A 23,984-nucleotide genomic window follows, 5' to 3' on the forward strand; every position below is an offset into this window, starting at 1 on the left:
TTTCCCAGGTAACACTTGCATAAGATCTGAAGCCAGCGACAGATTGTGAATACATGCATTAGTGACCTATGATCTAAATGGCAGAGCCTACCTTGACAAGAGACAATTTTGTTCATTCTATGGCCCAATTAACCCTGCAATGAACCTGCTGAAATGGAGTGATTCAAAGGGCAATATGTATAAACGGATAAAGCAAAGTACAATTACGGTTGAAAAGATAATATTCATGGTTGCTCGATCCAATTTCAAGTTTTGTTAAACAAGCTAAATAATTTGCAAAATGTTATTCCTGCATTCCTTGCAGGTTAGTGATTTTGAACATCGGCCTTCACCTAATACTCGGGGGCCTTATTAGCAAGCAGATAACAGTGTTTTAAGTAGGCTTGGAATCTATTCATAAGTTCACGTTTGGCGCTTTCCAACTCAAGCTAAATAGGAGTTATCAAGGTGGCAAACAGGCCAAGAAAAGTTTGTCCATATATAAAATGAGAGCTCTAAACACACACAAACTCTATTAAGCCCAATTTCAATTGGATTGTGATGTAGATGGAATTAAATTGAGCAGTGTTCAGAGTTTAGTGCACTCTTTGGTATGAAAGTACTTCATATACCAGCATTTAAGTGCAAAAGAACAAGAAAAAAAAGAGAGAGACCTCTTGCTCATATAATTTTAACAAAATGCACCAAAACGTGCAGCCACATCGAGCATGAAATCAAGATTACAGCGTAAATGTGTGCAGTTCTATATACAAGAATGGAAACATGAGGGTTCCAACAAAACCAACCTCTGCACTAGATTGTGGCACTTCTACTTGTCAAACTAGCTATATCCGATTGGTTAACAATCATTTGTAGCTATTCTGTGCACCCAGCAACCACCTGGAACCAAGGGCAGATGACAAAAACCAGGATAAAAAAAGACAGAAACCGAAAGACAGAGTTAGAAAACCAAGTACACCAGATGTGAAAACCAAGTACACTAGCTCACATCTCTTTCCACTTTACTTCTCCACCTTCACCAAATACCATTCACCTGTGGTTACTGTAAGAGATCAGATGTTCTGGGCCAAGAACATTAAGCAAGTCTCCAACACTATACAAATCCCATGTGTAAACAACAGCATCCACCAGATCCTTCCGTGTTGCAGTCACCCCCATGGACAACTCCTTCATCTCACCGAGATACAACGCAACAGCTCCAGTGCTTCGGCCTGAAGCAGTGGCTGGCCTGAGACGGGGCAGTAAACTGTCTGAAGAAAAAGAGAATGCGAGCAATTAATAGGAGGCACATCACAGAAAAGAGTACATACAACTTAAAGTTGTGATTCTGGAGCATCGATCCTACCTGCTTCTGGCATGCCATCCAGTCCGATGACATAAAGGCCATCCACTCGCACTCTTCCCTGAAGAGGGATATTTGCCAGTGCATGTCCATCCTGCTGGAAAAACACAAGGGAATGCCCATCCAGAATGGTGTTAGGGACTCCTTTCAGCTCAATGAACTGGTACAGGACAGGATCATCCAACAAGCTCAACTCGTTAATGACGAGACCAGAAGGAGAGTTAGGAGTAACAGTTTGTGATTCCGGTGGACTAGGGCGTAGAGGTGTCACTGGTGTACTTGGAGATCTGCAGGCATTCTCTGCTGAGGGAGTCATGTTTGTCACCTTGGGAACAAATTTTAAAAAATTAGCATTCCAATTATTTCTTGACCATACATTGTTTTCTCTGCGGTACATATACTACATTGCTCAACCCACATTATTGTTCACTCTCATAAGTTGAATCAAGTAGTGTCACCTCGATGAAATACTATAATTTAGACCTCATTCCTCATCTCACAACTCTGTGTTAACCATCTTATGCCATTATAAGATCATGCACTTGAAGCACAGGTACAGTAACTAATCTACAGGATCCAGAAGATCCCAAGGGCTCTTCCCTTTGAGGTTTTCTACAGATCAGAAAATAATTGGTTATTTACCTAGTTTTGCAGCTTGAAGATTTTTCTGGATTTACAAGCTGTGCATCATTTTGCCATCTAGTGGTTGGCTATGGAATTGCCTTTGTTGTTCTCGATCTCTTTTTAGGTCTCCCAGACCTAGCGTTGCAGCGCACATGCGCTGCACGCTCTGCGTGGCTTCTTGTAATCGGGATATTTCAGAAGTGGAGTTTAAGCCCCGCCCATCTTTTTGATTGGCTGGTGTCATTGTTTATGCTAAACGCTGACTTGTGATTGAAAATGAGGCTTCTTTGTTACTGCCCTATCTCCTTTTGGCCCGCCCATCCGGACTGGATCGTTTACTTGCGACGTTACACCGTCTCCTTCATTTACTCAGTAAGCACTATGTTTTTTTCTTTCTGCTTTGGCAATGGGGACAGCTTGTGTTATAAAGCGCATACAGCGGCCGCGCAACTTTATTATCGCGCGCACCGCCAAAATGCTTTCATTTCAAATTGGAGGACAGAGCGTAACGAGTGGCCGCACGTAGCGTAAGTTCAGGACGCTTGGTTTTCGGGGGCCGTGCTGTTGTCAGTGAAGTGAGTGTTAAGAATGTCTCCGATAGCGCCGTCACAAGTGCTCCACAGAACGCATTCAACTTTCCCGATATGTGTCTCCTTTTTCAGCCTTTGTATCCTAACTCAGGTTTTTTGTTGTTGTTTGTTTGTTTTTTGGGCGGGGGGGGGGGGAGGCTGCAGCATGCGCTCCTTTTTAGGCAAATGCAATGCTGTTAAAGGTTGTTAAACCTATTATTAAGTCAAATATATGCAAGTTAGAGGTGGGAGAGCCACTGAAGATCAGTGGGGCTGTCACTTGGCTGCTACTGACTGTGCCGAGCTGGCGAGGTATCTGTTTCCTATCAGGGTCTGGGAGGGAGGGGTGGGGTGGGGGTGGGAAGGGAGTTGGATGAGGACAGGAGAGGGAGGGGCACTAACGAAAGGTGACCGATGGCTGAGAACAGTTGTTTGGTGGGGGAGGGGGGGTTGGAGAAGTGAGTGAAATGGATGCACAGATGTTGAAAGCAGAGGTGAGGTGGAGTGGGAGAGAAGGGCTGGAGGGGGCTGAGCGACATCCCTTGCTATGCGTGGCTCCGTGAAGGCATATCAGGCAAGGTGGCCGGGCGATGCATAGCTGGAGAGGGGAGAGTGACAGCTGCAAGGGAGAGCGGAGTCAGTATCGGGTGCGATTAATGATTTAATGAGCTTCATCATCTGTTCAGATATCGAGGGTTTGAGGGAAACAAAAGGAGCAGATGGAAGCTGTTTGTAGACTGGTCTGCGGAGGAGGGCCGTCAGTAAACCGATCTTTGAGGATAGGTGACCCGTGGACAAATCTGTAAGGCAGGACTATCTATAGACGGACCTAAAAAGAAAAGGTGGGCTTTCTGTGTGGTGTTCTTTACGGAAGGACTGTTTGTAACTTGGTCTATAAGAGAGGGCTGTAGGCAGGCAGGTCTGTAAAGCAGAACAGTGGTCTTTTCACTGGTTTACAGCGGATGGTGCTGTGTGAATCAGTGTTTGGTGGAGCACGTCCTGCAATCTCATCTTAAGGCGGGGCATTCTAAACTAACCTTTAGGTGAGGGTGCTTTGTACAGAAAATCGTGTGTCAGCATAACTGTAGGGGAGGGCAATCTTGTTTGTGTGTAGAAAGAGTCCCATGGTGGTGGAGGCTGTCAGGAAACTAGTCTACAGGGGATCCGTGTCTGTGGAAACTTTCCAAAAGGGGGTGGGAGTGGTCTGGACTGAAAGGGACTGCGGCTGGGGCTGTTTCACCAGTATGGCAGTTCTTGATGGTTGCTATTTAGGGGTATTTTGTCTGCATACACAGAGGGATCTTTCGGAGATGGCTGTCTATAGACCGGACCTAGACCGGACCCAGAGTGGAGACGATTGTGTGTAGACATGTCTGTGGGGGCAACGGATACAAGCGTGCAATGCAATAGGTATCGCATTCCCGAACTTAAGCTATTGGCATTATAAATGACAATGCCTTTTATTTATCTGTTTTCAAAACCAACACATAGATAAAAGGTTTGTCATTTACAATGCCAGTAGTTCAAAGTCTCGCAAATGTGAGACCTATTGCATTGCAAATGCTTGTTTCTGGGTGGCATCGAGCATTTGGTGTCCTATCGATCTCTCTGTAACGTCAGAGGCCCGACCCAAAAGCAGCTTTGCGTGGTCGCCATCTTCAGATTCTTTCCTTTTGGCAACACTTGTCCTTGTCATGGCTTCCTAGTATTTCTATCTATTCTTTAAATATTTCAACAGTCGCCTCATTTCTGTGGAGGTTTGAGGACCACATGTGAATCCAGAAAATTCTTCAAGGTGAAAAACTACTCCTACAGGTAACCATTTCTTATTGCAGTGTGAATCTGGCTCAATCTACACAGTGATATTCTCCACAGCCGACCCTCCTCACATTTGGGTTGCCATCTCACTACTGCACACGGCTATGGCCTTTACCACGCAGTTGTCCCAAGGTGGCTCCTCTTGGCACACGGGTTCGCGCCACACTACCACACAAAGTTACAGCCCTTACCGCACGGCAGTCTTTTCCTCGGGGGGGGGGGGGGGGGGCCTCGTGCATACAGGATCATCGCCTCACTACTACACAGGCCCTTACTGCACAGCATTCCTTTCCATAGGGGGGCCCATCCAGGCATACAGGGACGCCACCTCACTACTACGCAGGGCTCTGGCATGATTGGCGCAGCACGACACACAGCTACATTTCACAGCGCCCCGTCCTGGAATACGGAGGTCACTGGCTGTGCACGGGCAACAATCCAATCAGTCCAAAAGCCATTTCATCACACCTCACACAGAAAGTCCACTTGACAAGGCTGCCCACTAGATCTTGCTGTCTCCAATGCTTTCCTCTTCCTCACAGGGCACACGGGTCTTAGTAGGTAGGCAGTCGGTCATGTTCCAGGGAAGGTGGTCTTTGATTCCCTGGGCCCCAAGTCCTGGCCACAGGCAGCAGGCTTGCAGAGCTTCCCTTTCTCACACAGCCATTCTGGTTGCTAAGCAGAAGACAATTTGTGAGATCTCAAACTCCCCTTCATATAGTCCTTTCCAGACACCAAATGAGATCTAGGCTCTGAGTCTTTGAAATTTTATGTTTGTGTTCTGCTTCTTTTGAAGTGTCCACTCCACTGCTCCCTCTTCCTCTTGAAAAGCAGTCTGTCACAGCAGAAGTTTCTCCAAAGCTGATAGGACAGGCCATGGGAGAGACTAGAGTTCACACCTGGATGTCAGCCACAGTGATATGTGCCTCAAAATATTAGACCAGGGCCCCAGCCATACTCTTTATGATTCCCTTATCAGCCCTGTTTCCTTAATGAGATGTGCCCAGGCCTCTTCCTTGTAACCTTTCACTGAATAACAGAGCACCCTTTGAAGTGCACAGAGGAGGCCTGATCCTCCCCTCCCAGTGTCCCACCCACCTTCCAGGAATGCATCAATACACAAATCTGTCTGGGGGCTGGGGATGAACTCTCTACCTCCAATCAATGTTTCATCATGTAGACATGGGTCTCCCAAAGTGGAACCTAGGGCACTTCATGTATTGAACCATCCATAGGCACACATACACCCAGTAAATGTAAATGTCCAGTATTTGTAAAGTGCGAACAATTACTCGAGGGTGTCAAGGCGCTGGGGGCCGTCGGGAAGATTAAGCGAGCTATTGCTCAGAGTCACATGGTGCTGGGCTAATCTGCGGCTGGCGCCAGGGATCGAACTGTGAGCCCCCGGGTTCCAGAGTCAGTTGCCCTGGCAGCTGCGCCACACCTCTTCCCAGTGCATGTATGGGGCATCTACACACTGGACAGTACTGTACCCTCCATGTACTGTACCACCAATAGGCGCACATACATTCAGCATATGCATTTAACATGCACATACTGGCAAGTGCTGAATCTTTTATGTACTGTACCACTCATACATCCAGCCTATGCGTTTAACATGCATGCACTATACCCTTCATATATTGTAATATTCACAGGTACACACACCAAGCACACACATTTAACATGTACGACTGCACCCTTCATTTATTGTACTGCTCATAGTTACATATACATTCTCCATAGACTGCACAGCACTACATCATTCAGTTACTGTACCACTCATAGGCAAATGTACATCTACTACATGCATTCACTATGCACACACTACTCAGTAATGCATTATAAATGTATTGCACCCTTCCCAGGGCCACATACACCCAGTGCAGATACACCACCTCTACGCAGCACTTCACATTAATCTGATGTAGGACAAGGGTGAGTTAAGCACACAGCAGCGGAACTTTAAAAGTGAGTGAGCCTGTAGGCCTCACTCCAGTGACAGGTTAAAAAGGACCGGTTCACTCCTACTGATCACTACACTGTATTCTGCCACCACCACGCTTGTGCTGCTTAACTCTTGGTGAAGGCAGTAGCCTTCCGCCACTATGAGGGTAGGGCTTTGGGCGCCCCTCCTAGTCCAACAGGACAGCAATCCATAAAACAAGCCTATTACTTAGTGCACATGCCTGATCCGTGTTTGCCTATGACAACAAAAATCAGCATTAGGGATCCAGACACACTACAGTTAGGTACTCAGTGCAGGGTGCACGTCCGTTACCATGCAGAGGACTTTTCAATCCCAACAGGTTGCATTTCTGTGGATGAAAGATGAAAAGTAGGCGGTTCCTTACTGGTCACTCCCACCAACCCTCACCTATAAGGGAAGGGGAGACAGTAATGCATAGAGAAAGAAGAAAGGCAAATGGGATGGCAGTTAGAGAAGGAAAGAAGACCGAAATTAATTGAAGAGAAGGATGAAAAGAGCTGAAATAGAATGAAGGAAAAGAACAAAAGACAGAAGGCATATCTTTCCTTCTTCGCACCTGAAAGCTGCTCTGATCTCGGAGACGAAGGCTGTTACAGCGGCTGAGGGACTCGTCATCAGTGTTGAACATTTCATCTTCATGCAGAACTTCTTGGCCCGGTGTCAGGACACTCAGGAGTCGATCAGCCTTCTCTGAGCCTCGTGACTGATAGACAACAGCATCCACCAAACCTTCCTCAGTCACAGCCATTCCCTTACGGTAAGTCCCAGACCGGCTGTAGTAAAGGGCCACTGCATCTGCTCCATTTTGGATCGTGTTGGCAGGAAGAACAATGTCAGGCCTGGGCACGACACCTGAGCTGCCCAGCAGAAAGTAACCTTGTGCGTTAGTCCGGTAGCCAAACAATTTCACCACCTCATAGGCCAAGCCATTTTTGCCATTGAACAGCACCACCCAATAACCATCCAAGCTAGCACCACGACGACCAGGATGGAACAACTCCACAAACTCCTCATTCTCCCGCCCACCTGGGTTGTCGGGGTTCACCTCAGTGATGAGCAGTACAGGCGGGCTGTCTGTTCCACCAGATATTTCAGGTTTCCTTGAGACACCATCTGAAATACGAAGGCAAAAATACATTATCACAATTGACAATCAAATGCAATATGTGAAGCAAAACAAACAGTTACATAGGTTATTAAACAAAAGCATGCTACATATTCACTGTGAACAGGAGCGTATTTTGCCTAACCCTTCCGCTTTTCTCACTGTATGTTCAAGGTCTTCCAAATGTGAGTGAAACAAGACAAGAACTTATAGTTGTCATACACTGATGATTTGGTCTAGCTGGTGACCACTCCAATAGCCCTCCAACTGTTGTAGAAGCAGCTGAAATTATTTAATCATGATGTTTTCAATTAACATAAAACAATGGTTTTCTCTAGGCAGTCAGGAAAACACTTGTTGTATATCAAGAATACTAAAATACAAAGTGTCAAAGTATTTCCGTACATGACTCATATTTGGACTGAACGACCCATTTAGTAAATATAAGGTAGAGATGCTAAGAGATGGTGGGAAGATTAAAGAAATTCATGAAATTTTACAAATGTGAAGCAGTAGGGGCTTTTAAATCTAATGTGAAACCGATATTTTTTGGCATTTATTTATTCATTTAGAAAAGTAATACGAGAATGCAGTTGTCACCTTACAGTAATATCCTGAATACACAAGGGAATACAGATAATGCACACATGGTACAGCATATGTTTTCTTGACCAATGACCCAGTGTCCAGGGGTCGGGGGATGAGGACCGATAGAAAGTGACCATAGAGGGGTTGTTGCTAAGGGAAGGGGAAACATCGGGAAGGAGAAGACTGTTTTAATTTCACTCACCCCCTCTCCTCGTCACTTGCTCTTGGTGTGCAGGCATCCCCCAGCTTAACGTGACGTACGCTGGTAAGGGAATTCGCCGTCCCACTCCATCTGCCTCCCTCACGCCCAGACAGTGACACGCCCACTCCGAGGCCACGCCCCTCGCAACTTGAACTAATTACGCGCTGAATCACGAGCGCGACAGTTAGTTTTGCTTGGAACCTCCTGAGGCTCAGCCGGGAGTAGACAGCCGTTAGCGCTTGCTGCCTAAATGCTTGTTGCTTTGTTTTTAAAAACTTGAAGACTGTTTTAATTTCACTCACCCCCTCTCCTCGTCACTTGCTCTTGGTGTGCAGGCATCCCCCAGCTTAACGTGACGTACGCTGGTAAGGGAATTCGCCGTCCCACTCCATCTGCCTCCCCCACGCCCAGACAGCGACACGCCCACTCCGAGGCCACGCCCCGCGGACGCTTTCTACACTATATAAATGTGCAGCTCCCGGAAGCGCAGCGGACGAGCGCAGCGGGCGCGCCGAAGGCGCGCTTAAGGCAAGCTCGTCTGCGCTCGTCCGCGCCCAACCGGGCCCAGGGCCAGATCTCATGCCCGATCTCATGCCGGAACCTGCCTATAAAACAATTAGTTACTCTCGCCGAGCTCTCCTGAGTCTTAGACCCACTAACAACACCTTGTGCACGTATGTTTATGAAGGTGACGGACCCTTCTCCAGCTGCACACTCTGTCAGCCAGTCCGGCTTCAGCTCACCGACTCTCCCACCCTATATCCTGGTCTTAAATTAGCCGTTTTGAATTGTAGATCGCTCCCTAAGCATGCTTTACTTATTAATCATCTACTTATAGACTACGACCTTGATGCTCTGTTTCTCACAGAAACGTGGCTTACTGCTTACTCGGACTCGGATGTTGTTATAGCCTTACCCCCAGGCTTTCTCATTCAGTCCCAAACACGTCCCTCCGGCAGAGGAGGTGGATTAGCTATCCTCCATCGGGATCACTTTTCCTGCAGAATTAATGATGCCCACATCTTAGACTCAGAAAGCTGCCATTTCACCCTCCAGCTGGCTCCGACAAGCTCGCTGTCGGGCCTCCTAGTATACCGCCCCCTGGCCATTTTGGCCCCTTTGCTAGTGCCCTCCTAGAATCAATAGCTTCACTAGCCTATTCTACCTCCAATTTTACCATACTTGGAGACTTGAATATTCATTTCGACGACCCCCTAGATTTAGGGGCCGCCGATTTGATTCTAGACCTGGCAGCCTACGGCCTCCAATTGATTAACCCTGGAGCCACTCACACCAAAGGCCACCTGTTAGACCCAGTTTTCACCAATGTTCACACCCTCCAATCCAAAGTGTCTCTTCCCCTCCCTTGGACAGACCATTTTTTGGTCCCTCTCTTTCTACCAGGAGTATTTAGGAAACCCCACAAGCCTGCTATTCGTATCAGGGACAGGGCCAGGCCCAAGCTCTCTACAGAAGACTGGGCCAGAACTCTCAACTCGATGACCCTCACTCCGTCAGAGGACCCGGTCACAGCGGACAGAAATTTTAGAGAGTGGATTTCAACTTCCCTGGATTCGATCCTACCCATCAAAAATCGTGAGGAAAAATACGGAAAGACAGGATCAGCTCCCTGGTTTAGCCAGGAGCTTAGAATCCTCCGCAAAGAATGCAAAAAAGCGGAGCGACTGTGGAGAAAGGACTGGCTCCACTCGTGTAAGGATACCTACCGTAAGGCAGTGAGAACTTATAAATCCACCCTGAAACTCACTAAAGCCTCATACTACGATGCCAGAATAAAAAACGCCACTAATTCGGCGAGAGAGTCGTACCTTATTGCCAAAGAGCTTTTGAACATACCAACACCCCCCTCCTCCAACAGCTCCCCTCTGAGCAGAAGCGATGAACTGGCAACTTACTTCGACTCCAAAATCTCCCGCATCTTGGCATCCCTTCCACCTCCCAGTCAGCCAACCCACAGCAACACCGTTGTGTCTACTACGCTCACTGGAAACACCTCTCATCCTCAGCTAACTGCGTTTAGGGCTGTATCCCTGGACGAAGTGGAAAAAACCTTGGCCAAAATGAAAAGCGGATCTCCTCTCGATCCCGCCCCCATGAGATTCCTGAAAACAGTTGCCCAGGTCATTGTACCTCCTATTACGGAGCTGATCAACATCTCGCTGTCTCAAGGCTCTGTCCCCCCGAGCTGGAAGGGTGCAGTAGTCAAGGCCCTCCTTAAAAAACCTCAACTGGACCCCACCGACCTGGCAAACTACAGGCCGATCTCGCTCCTCCCGGGCATTAGCAAAATTGCCGAAAAACTCGTCAATGCCCAATTGTCCCTGTTCCTTGAATCCAACAACCTTCTGCGCCAATCCCAAACAGGGTTTCGCCCTGGCCACGGCACGGACACCGCCCTCCTCACAGTCATCGAGGAGGCAAGGTGTATCCTCGATTCAGGAGGGTCAGTGGCAGTGATCCTCCTGGACCTGAGTGCAGCCTTTGACACGGTGAACCACCGTGTCTTGCTGCACCGGCTGGCCAGGGCAGGTCTTAGGGGGACTGCGTTTGCCTGGATAGAGTCCTTTCTATTGGGCCGCTCCTTCCAGGTCTGGGACGGCAATTCCCGCTCAGCCTTATTTCCTCTCTCTAGCGGAGTCCCCCAGGGGTCCTCGCTAAGCCCCACCTTGTTTAACGCCTATATGGCCCCCCTGGAGGATGTAGTGGCCACGTTCGGTATCAAGATAGTGAGCTATGCGGACGACACGCAATTGGTCGTCTCTCTCTCACATCTTGACCACTGCCCAGACAATCTGTTGAACTGCCTCCAGGAAATCCATCACTGGATGTGCGATTCATCACTTAAGCTCAATGGATCCAAAACTGAGGTCATGCTCATGGGCAAGAAATGGACCACTATTCCTTCTTCGGTTTGGCCTGACGTTTTTGGCGAGGCACCCACTCCGAAGAAGGAAATCAAGACCTTGGGAGTCTGGCTTGAACCTGATCTCTCCATGAAGACCCAAGCAGCCAACACAGCAGGCACCTGCTTCGGACTCATGCGCTCCATACGAAAGATCCTCCCGCTACTTCCTCCCCTATCAAGGAAACTTCTTGTCCAAGGCTTGATCCTTGCCCGTCTAGACTATAGTAATGCCGTTTATTTAGGAGCCCCCGAATCCACCCTGGTAAAATTGTAGCGAGCTCAAAATGCCGCCGCCCGGCTCATAATGAATCTTCCCACTAGAGCCTCTGCCAGACCAGCACTTAAGGCCCTTCACTGGCTCCCTATCCGTCAGAGGATTCAATTCAAGGCCATGTGCACCACCCACAAACTCCTCAACGGCCAGGGCCCCTCGATCCTGAGAGACATGGTCACTCCTTATAAGGCTTCCAGATCCTTGCGCTCTGACAATGAGCGTTTGGCCAACGTTCCGAGATTCAGGAAGGTGCGCTCTGGTGGTCGACGCTTCGCAGTAAAGGCGTCCTCCGGATGGAACTTACTTCCACGCCACCTGCGTCTGGAATCCTGCCACCTCCGGTTCCGCAGAGAATTGAAAACCTTTCTCTTCCCCAAATAGTTCCTCCTCCCCTCCCCTGAGTATTACTAGCCCTTTCAGCGCGGGGATGCCTCCGGGTCACCAGGCGCTATACAAATCGCTAATAATAATAATAAGGATGAAGGGGAGGAGGGGGAGAGGAGGGCAGGGAGAGAGGGTAGGCTCACAGGGGGTAAAACCGATTTTGATGTAGTGCTCTGCAGCATTGCTTTGTCATTTAAAATCTGAAATGGACTTACTTAGGGTAAAGTGTGTCTGTTTTCTGAATTTCATACTTCTATCCAGCAAAGCTGAAATTATTAAGAACAAGGCCTTATGTCTATAGCGTCCATGGTGGAGAACGCTTTTCTGAACTATGTGTGGATGTATAATAGAGCCAGTATTGGCTTCTTAAAGTTGTTGATCACACCCAAATCTAATACCAAGTCCTCACCTCTAGGGAAACAAAAATGTATTTTAGCTCAACAAAGACAGTGACCCACTATCATTTATATCCAGGGACAATCTAGGTCTCCTTAGGACCATAGCAGGTACCTTCAAAGGGAGACAGATGGGAAATGTATTTTATGAATAACTTGAGTCAGAGTGAATGCAAGTCACACCACACCACTGACATACAGACTTAGGTGACAGTTGTTTAAATTCAAATCTTGCACAGATAGTGCAAAAAAGGTTCCTCTGCCATCATGCATTGTATGTACCAATACTTTAGTTTGAAGAGGCTTGGAATACCATCACTCAAACTGCTAGAAAATGTGAGCTATGGGGTTAACATAATGAAACTACTGACCATACACTGTGCATATGTCCTCATTTATACACGCACAGAGTTACATGTTTAAGACCAAGATGCAGAATATTCTCCTTAGTGGTTGCTAATTGCTCAGAATATAATTGTGATGGGGCACTAAGCAGCACAGACAAATACTGACATCTGGCAACGCAACAACCACCACAAGTTCCTTATGAAATATTTTTGCACTTTGTACACTGGAATCAGGTCAGTAAATGAGGGCTTCGTAAGTGTTTTTAAATTTATTTTGAAATTCGTTTAAGGCGATGGTTTGCAATGTTTAACAGATTTGCTTGTCATACAGTTTAACATGTTATATGATGAGTGACATGGGGATTCAGCCATGATTAATGAAATATTTATTTTGTGCAATTAAGGGCAGGTCTTCACTTTTTAGTTTTGTTTTAGCTTTGTTTGACATAACCTCTTATGTATTACAAATATTTCTTATAAAATTATATGATAATTACAATTACATCTTTTACCCCACATATCCTGTTCATGGTCCCGTTGCTTTATTCAGCCCTACAGAGCAAATGCCCAAATATAAAAACATCATGCCATTAAGCAGCTGTTTCAAAATGCTTTAGTTGTGGAGGGACTGTATTACTTCTGGTAGGAGGACTGTGTAGGGGATATTGTTTTTGTGATTGCTAATGGCTCATTTGATCCACAGTCAGACCATCCATGGTGCGATCCTTCTGAGGATCATGATGGAACTGTCTTGTTGATTCTGAAAAGGAAAATACCCTAATCTTACATATTCTTTCTGTGCAACTGGATCATAACCAGTTTCATGTTTGACTGCTTTGGCTTTTCTGTGGTGATTCCAAAGGCAGTGCATGCGGTGCCTAATTGTTAAAACTGATCAATATGATGTCGATGTGCGCCATGATATATGTGCGTATAACAACAAACTCACATCGCTGTTGTCAAATCCACCCGAAATGACCTCCCCATCAACCCCGAATCAGAAATACGTGGTCAGGCAGCCCGGCGTCCTAGGCCTGAAATAACAGATTGACAGATCACAGGCGGGGTGAAATATAACCCTTAGAAAAAAGCACAAACAGGAAAACACAGATCGATCCCACAGAAAGGCAGTGACACCACAATGGTCTAAGGTGATTGGCCCCAATATATCATGTTTGGTATTTTGAATTTGCAAAAAAGTTGCTTCTTCGCAGCACTCATGTTCAGCAGGATGTTATACCTCATTTTTATCTGTATTTTGGGTTCATTATTGGCTCTCGACAAACTGCCTATACTACAGCAACCAAGCATATATGAAATTGAAAACGTATTGAACTGAGACCCCTGCACAGAAAAACGGCACACCTGTATAGCAATGGAAGCAAAATAATAAGTCCTAAGACGAGAGGGAGCAAAGCCACCCTCCGTCTTGGGAAGTTGGAGTATTTTTAAGCTGCCTCTAGGAGATTTGTTGCTCCATATAAATGATGTAAAGCTGTTCTCCAATTTGTGGAAGAAGCCTGCTTGCAAGGAACGTTTATCAAAAGGAATAATATGAGAGGTAGGATTGACATCTTTATTAGGGATATCCAACTGATCATGGAAGTAGGGAGGGATTTCCAAAGACGGCATGGATTTTAGGTTATAATGGGACAAAATTTAAGTGATAGCTATCAGAACAGAACATCCATAAATATCTTTTGGGATGAGAATTATAATTGCGCCTGACGTATGGTAGTAACGCTTCAATTGGGGTATTAGCAATAGTGATTCGGTTTTGAATTCATTCATTTTATATCCCCCCAGCCTTGTATAGAGCTAAATCGCTTGCAAAGCTGTCTCGATATTCGTCCTATCTGAGAGCAGTTACAAGGCAACGTCGTCTGTGTATAAATCTATTTTTGCAGCGCTCGGAAATGGTGGGAGGATGCCGGTGTGCAGACGAATATATCGGGCCAACGGTTCTATAAATAGGGCAAATAAGGTTGGAGATAGAGGACAGGCCTGGCGAGTCCCTCCACTAGGAAACACTGTGCCGCACTTAAGTTGTTTATTATAATCTGAGCCAAAGTATTTTCATACAGTCTGGCTATCGACCTTGTGCGCGGAGATGCAAATTACATTTTCCAGGATTTTAAACAAAAAATCCCAGCTCACAAGGTCAAAAGCCTTCTCTGCGTCCAGCAAGACACGGCTGTGGGGATATTATCAGTGATTACCAGATTGATAAATTCAGCCAAATAGTAAGTATTAGCTCTCAAACTGCGACCCCTAATAAATCAACTTCGATCGGGGTGAATCAGCGGCTTCATCACTGCACTAAAATGATTGGTTAAAAGTTTTGGAAAAATCTTTTAATTAGTATTTAAAAGTGTTATTGGCCTGCATGAAGATGTGGCAATATCATCTTTCCTGGTCTTTAAAATGTTTACTAAAACTCTTAACTTTCTTAAACAAGCATTTGCGATGCAATAGGTCTCGCATTTACATGAGTTTAAGCTATTGCCATTGTAAATGACAATGTCATTTATTTATGTTTTAAAAACCAATACCAAAATAAAAGGCATAGCCATTTACAATGCCAATAGCTCAAACTTGCGTAACTGCGAGACATATTGCATTGCAAATGCTTGTTCTATATTGTCTTGCCAGGGTCTGTATATTGACAAAAAAAACCACCTACCTTCCTAGACCCAGCGCATACCTTTTTTAGGTCCAACACATAGTTTTTTTAAATGCAAAACCACCTTTTCAAGGCCCAATTTTAGCAACTTTTCTGTACTTACTCGGTGCTCTCATCTGCCCCCTAAAACTGTTCAAAGTGATTGGCAAGGTAAGGGGCGGCCCCTCCCTGAGCGTGGCTGTGTTTTATCCTCTGATAAAAGGAGATGTGGTAAGTGTGGCCCGTAATCCGGGCTCTAGTTTCAAAGGGGAATCCACCAGCCAAGCGGTGTCATCGTTCCAAACCCGGACAGGCGGGAGGGAGGTCCGCGCGTGCACGAGAGAGAGGCATAGTGTGCGAGGAGCGAAAGTACAAAATGTAGGGCCAGGGAGAAAGGGGTGAAGTTCGAGGGATGAAAAATACAGGTTGTGGGTAGGTGGGTACGAGGGGTGAGAAAGTGTAGAGTGAAATGAGAAGGGGAAGATGTGGTAGTGTGGAAGAAAGAAGATTGAAGTGGCGGTAGGGGAAGAGGGTTAGGGAGGCGGTAATAGTGAAAGTGAAAATAGCACACAGGGAGGGACGGGTGTGGGGGTTAGGGAAATAGGGAAAGTTGCGGAAATCGAAGAGGTTACAGAGGGAAGTAGACATGAGGGTGGTAGAAAGGAGATCGGGAGGAAGGGAAAGAGGGAAGATGGACAGGGATTGGAGAGGGAGCAATCATAGGGAGGAGAGAAATAAGTAAAGAAGAGTGGAAACATGGGAAGAGGGTTGGGGAGAAATTAGAAAGAGGGAAGGTGAGAGATGGGAGAAAGATACAAAGGAAGAGAAAGTGTTATAAAGGCGGGGAGATGGAAGAGAGCAAAATGACAGAATGTAAATGAAAGCTGTGAGAAAAATGGAAATGAATGGAGTGAGAGGTTCGATTGTAGGGAGGAATGGAGAAAGTGAAAAGACAGGGATGGAAATGAAGCTAGAGAAGAGCAATGGTTCGCCTTGAGTAAGGAGACAAAAACAAACAAGAAGCGCAAGCAAAAAGAAGACGGAGAAGGTGGAGCAAGTGAGTGGCCAGGACGTGTGGCCGAGGAGAGAGGCGCGCGCGCTTGGGAGAGCAGTCTGCTCATTTTCAAGCACTGCACTCGTGGCGCCCCCCTGCACGCTCCCGAAAGGTGGATGCCGCCACAAGCACGAGTGTGTGCTTGAGAATGAGTAGAGCGACGGCTAAAGGCCTCCTATGCAGCGCATGCGCGCTGTGTATGCGAGACTTAAATAGGGTGAGACGGAAACCCCAGCCAGGATGGAATTAAACAATTTGGAGAGAGGAGCCTTTAGTATAGAGCAAAAACATTTATAAAACTCTGCCACAATGCCATCTTACCCCGGGACTTTGAACCAGGGAGCTCTTTTATAACCCTTTTTACCTCAGCTGGGATGGATGCATTAAGTGGGCCACAGCTTCACTACATAGCTCAGGGAGATGTACTTTCTGTACAAACTTATCCACCAGGGCCGGATCTCATGCTCCCATTTTCTCCCTAATACAGACGCGCCATCTATGGACTTGGTTATTTGCTGCCACTGAAGTCGTGGGTGCCTGCTGCCCGGCACTGCCTGCTGGGGATACGCTGTGGAGATGCTCTCCACACCTGGTGGATGGTCTATCAGCACTGCCTAGGGGGAGCCGCTGCGAAGTGCCGCCGATAGGGACTACGTGTCTGTGATCGTGGGGATGTGGCGGGCTGGAATAACAGACGAGGAGGCCAGATATAGTGGGCTATAGTGCGTTTCTTTAATATACACAAGTTCCAGTATAGGGTTGAGAGTCACGGGTAACGGGGTGATGGTTCTCGTCTCGGTCGTCGTTGTCGGGGTTTCTGGTACGCTTCCCGCTCTTGGCACTCTTCGGCGGTGGTAGACCGGGGTAGGTGTTCCTCGGAGGACCGAAAGAAAAACAAACAGAGGAGCCGTCAGTCCTGCAGGGATTCTGCGGAAGATACCGTCCCCGAGACCCACAATGTGATGAAGAGGAAACGGACCGTGAGGGGGGGGGGGAAGAAATGGGTCGAGGAGGAAAAAGGACAAGACTGAGGGTGCTCGGAAAGGGTTTGTGAGAAATAGGACTTTATAGTGTAAACAGTGCTGTATAGTATTTACAAGGGGGTTGGACGTGACTGTAGAAGTGAGGGAGTCTATATACAAGGAGGCTTCTATGGTTTTACACAGCGTATCTAGCGAGCTAGAATATGGGGGAAGGTACTCACACGCTCCGCCGTAACTCTCCTTTGAGTTACGGCCGCTCTTCAGCTACCTCCGGAGGACTCCACCAGTCTTCCGACCATTCCTCGAGGTCCCCACTTCCGTCTTCTCCTTCCTCCGTATCGCCAGTCGAGAGTTCCTGCCACGATCTTCCGACTCCTTCGTTCTTCTCAATTCCGTCTTTTCTGTGGTCGTCCACCGGGGAGGGGGAGGGACTTCCGGGGTACCGGTCGAATCCTTCCGGTCTGTCGTCACATCGGATTGGACCCTGTAAGAGAGAGAGGGGCGGGGTCGTCGTTGTCACGGACTCTTTGGAGATCATATCGTTTGGCGTGTCCGGGAAGGGAGAACTCCGTAAAGGAGGTAATCCGGGTGGTACACGGGAGGGTTTAGGGTTCGGGGAAAAGGGTCCCTCACATCCCCTTTCCCTAGGTGTCTTTCGTGTACGGGGGAAGGACATAGGATACCGTGATAGGTAATCTGCGTTTCCTTGTTCCACCCCCTTTCGGTGGATTGTGGTGAACCTGTAGGGTTGTAGTGCAAGGAACCAGCGAAGGACCCGGTCGTTATGACCTTTGTTCCGAGCCATCCACTCCAGGGGGGAGTGGTCGGTGTAAATGGTGAATTCCCGACCTTCTAAATAGTAACGGAGACTTTCCACCGCCCACTTTATAGCCAGAGCTTCTTTTTCTACCACAGCATAATTTCTCTCCCTGGGAAATAACTTCCTGCTGAGGTAGAGAATGGGTTTTTCGTTTCCATACGGGTCTTTTTGTGACAACACCGCCCCCAACCCCTGTTCCGAGGCGTCAGTCTGCAAAAGGAAGGCACGTGTATAATCAGGACTCACTAGCACGGGATCTGAGGTCAATGCATGCTTAAGATCGGAAAAAGCCTGTAGTAACAAGGGGGTGGGATGTCGGAGTAGGGTCTCAGTGTCTGTGGTTTTTTTCAGTAAGTCGGTGAGCGGTGCTGCCCTTTGAGAAAAATTGGGCACGAACCTCCGATAATACCCTAAGAGGCCTAGGAAGGCACGGAGGTCCTTTTTCGTTGCAGGAAAGGGGAGGGAACGGATGGCTTCGGTTTTGGTATGTTGGGGTCGTATGAGGCCCTCACCCAGAAGGTACCCCAAGTAGTGGACTGTTTGAGCAGCTAGGGTGGTTTTAGCGGGATTGATCGTGAATCCGTATGACCCAAGAGAGGAGATGACTTTGTGCAGGTGGTCCAAGTGTTGTTTCCAGTTATCGCTATAGATGACTATGTCGTCTAGATATGCCCCAGCATACTGGGTATGGGGTCGTAGGATGTGGTTCATGGCACGTTGGAAGGTGGCGGGAGCACCGTGTAGGCCAAAAGGGAGGACCAGGAACTGGTATAACCCCTCAGGAGTGGAAAACGCTGTTTTCTTCCTATCCTCTTTTCTGAGGGGTATCTGCCAATAGCCTTTACAGAGGTCCAGAGTGGAGATGAACTGGGCCTTCCCTATGCGTTCGATCATTTCGTCGACCCGCGGAAGGGGGTATGTGTCGAATGAGGATATCTTGTTGACTTCCCTGAAATCAATGCAAAACCTGACGGACCCGTCAGGTTTGGGAACCAGGACGATCGGTGAGTTCCAATCGCTCGATGAGGGTTCTATTATGCCCATTTTCAGCATCTGTTCTATCTCTTGTTTTATGACAGTCCGACGGGCTTCAGGGACTCGATATGGCCTTTGTCTGACCACCTTTCCAGGTTCTGTGTGAATAGCGTGTTCGGTGATGGTCGTATGACCGGGTACCGAGGAAAACACCTGACGTAAGGGGTATAGATATGTCATAAGGTCGTGACTTTGGTGGGAGGGGAGCCCCGAATCTATACAGGCAGCAAAGGAGAGGGGTACCTGCTCCAAGGTGTTAGTGAGGACGGGACGTGGGCCTTCCCACTTTTTCAGCAGATTCACATGGAAGATCTGCTTGGTGGCTCGTGTTGGGTCCAGTTCCAACTCATAAGTGACAGGGGTTACCTGTCGAATCACGGAATAAGGGCCTTGCCACTGCCCCAGGAGTTTATGGTCAGATGACGGCATCATTAACAGAACCAAGTCCCCCACGGAGAAGTTTCGGGTTTTTGTTCCCTTGTCGTATTGAACTTTTTGTTTGTTTTGGGCGTTCTCCAGGTTCTGATGTACAATGTCTCTCATTAGAGCCAATTGGGTTTTCAGGTTGGATATGTATTCCGGGAGGGGGCGAGTACGGTTGGGTTCCGCTTCCCAGGCTTCTTGAGCCATATCCAACAGGGTACGTGGGGGTCGTCCGTATAGTAGCTCATAAGGTGAATAGCCGGTACTGCTCTGGGTTTTGCACCGAATAGCAAACAACGCTAGGGGTAGCATATCCTCCCACCTTTTTGCTTCCAACCCCAACAGTTTCTTAAGCGTTTGTTTCAGCGTTGCGTTATAACGCTCCACCAGCCCATCGGTTTGAGGGTGGTATGCTGAGGTCCGGATCTGTTTGATCCCCAGTTGTGAGCAGACCTGTTTCATCAGGGCGGACACAAAAGGCGTACCCTGATCGGTTAGAATCTCCCGGGGAAATCCTACCCGAGAGAACACTGAGATGAGGGCTTTAGCTATGTTCTGGGTAGTCGGTTGTCGCAGAGGTATCGCCTCCGGGAAGCGAGTGGCATAGTCCACGAGGACTAGGGCATAGCGACAACCGCTACGAGAGGGTAACAAGGGGCCTATAATGTCCATCCCTACTCTGCTAAACGGGACATCTATGATAGGGAGAGGCAACAAGGGCACCCTAGGGGGTCGATATCTACTGTTTTTTTGGCATACCGGGCATTCCCTGCAGTATGTTTTCACTTGTTGGTGGACCCCGGGCCAGTAGAATCTTTCCAGAATGGTTTGGCTGGTTTTTTCGTCGCCAAAATGTCCGCCCAAGAGGTGGCTATGGGCGAGAAACAGGACCTTGTCCCGGAAAGGGCCGGGAATCAGGAGTTGAGGCTTTTGTTGCGCCCCTCCCTTACGGTACAACAACCCTTTTTGTTTGAAAAAGTAGGGACCTACGGTAAGTGGATCTTCTTGCTCTAACGCCGTAGCCCATGCTTCCTGTAGAACGGGATCCTCTTGTTGAGCGGCTCGGAATTCCTGGTCTATCTGCCAGGGATGTTCGTCCGGGATAGCTGGGAAGACGTCTACATAGTCTCTTTTCTCCTTTTTCTTCTGTGCTTTGGTTTTCGGGAGTTTGGGTTGGTTTATGGGCGAGGAGAGCCCCTGAGGAAAGGGGGCTTCTTCCCACCAAGTGTTTAGGGCATCAGTTGTGTCCTGGAGTAGACCGGGCAGACCGTGATAATCGCTCCCCAAGATGGCTTCTTCTGGAAGGGAGGGAACGAGACCTACTGTGAGGGAGGTTCCCGGATCCTTGGAATGTTGGACCTGGACTTGGGTGGTCGGATATCTCTTCGTGTCGCCGTGAACACATTGAATGGCGACCATCCCTGAGGGGGGGGTCGACAGGGCTCTGCATGACCTGGGGCCTAATAACACTCTGTCTACACCCTGAGTCAGCCAGAGCGGTGAGGGTTTGTCCGTTTATTGTCACTGGACGATGGAACGAGGGCGGTCCGGTACCGGGAACGGAACAAACATAGTTTCGGGCCATACCAATCTCCATGGGTTCTTCCTTGTGGGGGCACATTCGAGCGATATGTCCAAAACCCCCACAGCCGTAACATTGAGGTCCTGGATTGGTAGGGCGTAGGGGTATTGGGGAAGGCATCAGAGGGGTTAGTATGGGTCTTTTGGGTGGAAGAGGGCGGATAGGTCTGATCCCTGTAGCGGGAGGGTGTCTCTGGGGATGGTCCTCCTTGACTCGTAGGTTCTCTTGGGCTCGACTGTATGCACTTGCTATTTCTACCGCTGTTTCCAGAGAGAGACGGGCATGCTGACGTACCCACCGTTGGGTGCTGGGATGGAGAGAGGACAGGAATTGTTCTAAATGTATTTTCTCCAAAATCTCCTCTTTAGTGGCTGTCTCCGGTTTCAGCCACCGCGCGGTCAGGTCCTTGATCCGAAACGATAAGGCTCGGGGAGTCTCCTGTGGTCGTTCCTTGACTTGTCGTAGCTTCACCCGGTAGGTCTCGGCATCAATGCCCAATCGTTCCAATATACAGGTTTTGATGTCCGCATACGGAGTGGTGCCTTGTACGTTCGCTTGCTGATATGCTGCCTGTAATTCGCCAGTGAGTAAGGGCCCTAGGTAATGTCCCCAACGGTCTATAGGCCATGAGGCGGCCTGGGCTAACCGTTCAAAGTTTGTGAAGAAGAAATCCGGGTCTTCTCCCGGTACGAACTTTTGGAGGACCACCGAAGGTAGGGAGGCTGTTGGTCTCTGTTGCTCCAAAACCGTGGTCAGCTTACCCAGCGCCTGTTCGTGGGTGTTTCCCTGGCCTTTCAGGACGTCATGGAGCTGCCCTCGGTCGTCTTCGGCTGTTTTTAGGAAGCGTTCCATCAGGTTCCCGAGTTGTTCTTGGGAGGCAGCCATCCTCTGCATTACGGCCTCCATGTCTCCAGCGGATCCCACTTCTGACACCAACTGTGATCGTGGGGATGTGGCGGGCTGGAATAACAGACGAGGAGGCCAGATATAGTGGGCTATAGTGCGTTTCTTTAATATACACAAGTTCCAGTATAGGGTTGAGAGTCACGGGTAACGGGGTGATGGTTCTCGTCTCGGTCGTCGTTGTCGGGGTTTCTGGTACGCTTCCCGCTCTTGGCACTCTTCGGCGGTGGTAGACCGGGGTAGGTGTTCCTCGGAGGACCGAAAGAAAAACAAACAGAGGAGCCGTCAGTCCTGCAGGGATTCTGCGGAAGATACCGTCCCCGAGACCCACAATGTGATGAAGAGGAAACGGACCGTGAGGGGGGGGGGGAAGAAATGGGTCGAGGAGGAAAAAGGACAAGACTGAGGGTGCTCGGAAAGGGTTTGTGAGAAATAGGACTTTATAGTGTAAACAGTGCTGTATAGTATTTACAAGGGGGTTGGACGTGACTGTAGAAGTGAGGGAGTCTATATACAAGGAGGCTTCTATGGTTTTACACAGCGTATCTAGCGAGCTAGAATATGGGGGAAGGTACTCACACGCTCCGCCGTAACTCTCCTTTGAGTTACGGCCGCTCTTCAGCTACCTCCGGAGGACTCCACCAGTCTTCCGACCATTCCTCGAGGTCCCCACTTCCGTCTTCTCCTTCCTCCGTATCGCCAGTCGAGAGTTCCTGCCACGATCTTCCGACTCCTTCGTTCTTCTCAATTCCGTCTTTTCTGTGGTCGTCCACCGGGGAGGGGGAGGGACTTCCGGGGTACCGGTCGAATCCTTCCGGTCTGTCGTCACATCGGATTGGACCCTGTAAGAGAGAGAGGGGCGGGGTCGTCGTTGTCACGGACTCTTTGGAGATCATATCGTTTGGCGTGTCCGGGAAGGGAGAACTCCGTAAAGGAGGTAATCCGGGTGGTACACGGGAGGGTTTAGGGTTCGGGGAAAAGGGTCCCTCACAGTGTCCCATATCCCCGTGCCGGCACCTCAGCTGTCTACAATCAGTGCTATTTATGCACGGAGAAGCCGTGCGGTGTGGGATGCGCCCAGGCAAAGCCCGGGCTAAGGGAAGGCCCATCTATGCCCATCCGCGGCTGTACGAGGCTGGGCCACCCTAATAACAACATTTCCTAAAGGAACTCTGTGTCATCACTGACATAGGCAAACGCAAAGCGACAGGTGAGCCATCAAAACCATACAGACAGACAAGCATCAACACCATGCTCTAAGTGAAGAAATTGCCTTAACTGAACGAAGGCTATCCTTGGGTCAAGGGAGCAACATGGTTGAAACAGATGAGGGCCCAGGAAACTGCACACTGCGTCTCACAGGTTCACTCTAGATGGAGGATTAATGGTCACTCAAAATCTTACATCAGCACATAATGATGTAGCAAGGAGACCAGCCCGTAACCACCCTGTTTCTCCCAGCCCAACCAGTCTTATTTTATCATCAAAACCTGTGGTTAAACGCAAAAAGATTAGTAACCATGTACAATGTGCAAAAACCCAAGCTAAACGAACAGTTGCTGGAAAAAAGCAAGATAAAATCTCACTGGCTGATGCTCAGTTTGACTATATACGCAACCTGCTGACCAAAGTGATTACCTCCAACTGGGCCCTATAAAGGAGCGTTTGACAGCGATAGTCGGCTAACTGGCCAATATGACTAAATCCGGGGCCCACCCACCTGCAGTTCGGCACGAACCAGAGCTACAATTAATTGCGTTATCCCTCACAAATCTACAATGGGGGAGTCCGGTTTAAGCCAATCAGACAATCCTTCAACCTTGAATGCGCTGCAGCTAGTACCAGGAGGTAGCACTATGAACCACTCAAAAAAAAAAAAAAAAAAAAAAAAACCAATCAAGAAAAAAGGGCCATGGATGTCTGTCATTTTCATAACTGCCCTATTTCTATATCGGCTA

At 48.3% G+C, this 23,984-nt stretch overlaps 1 protein-coding gene across 1 annotated transcript in view; it reads right to left on the reverse strand.

Annotated features, from left to right (window-relative positions):
* The window catches only part of LOC146789901 (uncharacterized), a 427,419-nt gene that overhangs the window by 157,752 nt on the left and 245,683 nt on the right, over nucleotides 1-23,984 (reverse strand). Inside the window, exons 7-9 of the mRNA XM_085628175.1 lie at nucleotides 6,900-7,456; nucleotides 1,346-1,667; nucleotides 1,034-1,250 (exon numbers count right to left, since the gene is read on the reverse strand). Coding sequence (XP_085484301.1) covers nucleotides 1,034-1,250; nucleotides 1,346-1,667; nucleotides 6,900-7,456 — 1,096 coding nt within the window. The remainder of the gene's footprint in view (nucleotides 1-1,033; nucleotides 1,251-1,345; nucleotides 1,668-6,899; nucleotides 7,457-23,984) is intronic.

This window comes from Triturus cristatus, chromosome 10 (genome assembly GCF_964204655.1).
Source record: "Triturus cristatus chromosome 10, aTriCri1.1, whole genome shotgun sequence".
NCBI classification, from domain to species: domain Eukaryota; kingdom Metazoa; phylum Chordata; class Amphibia; order Caudata; family Salamandridae; genus Triturus; species Triturus cristatus.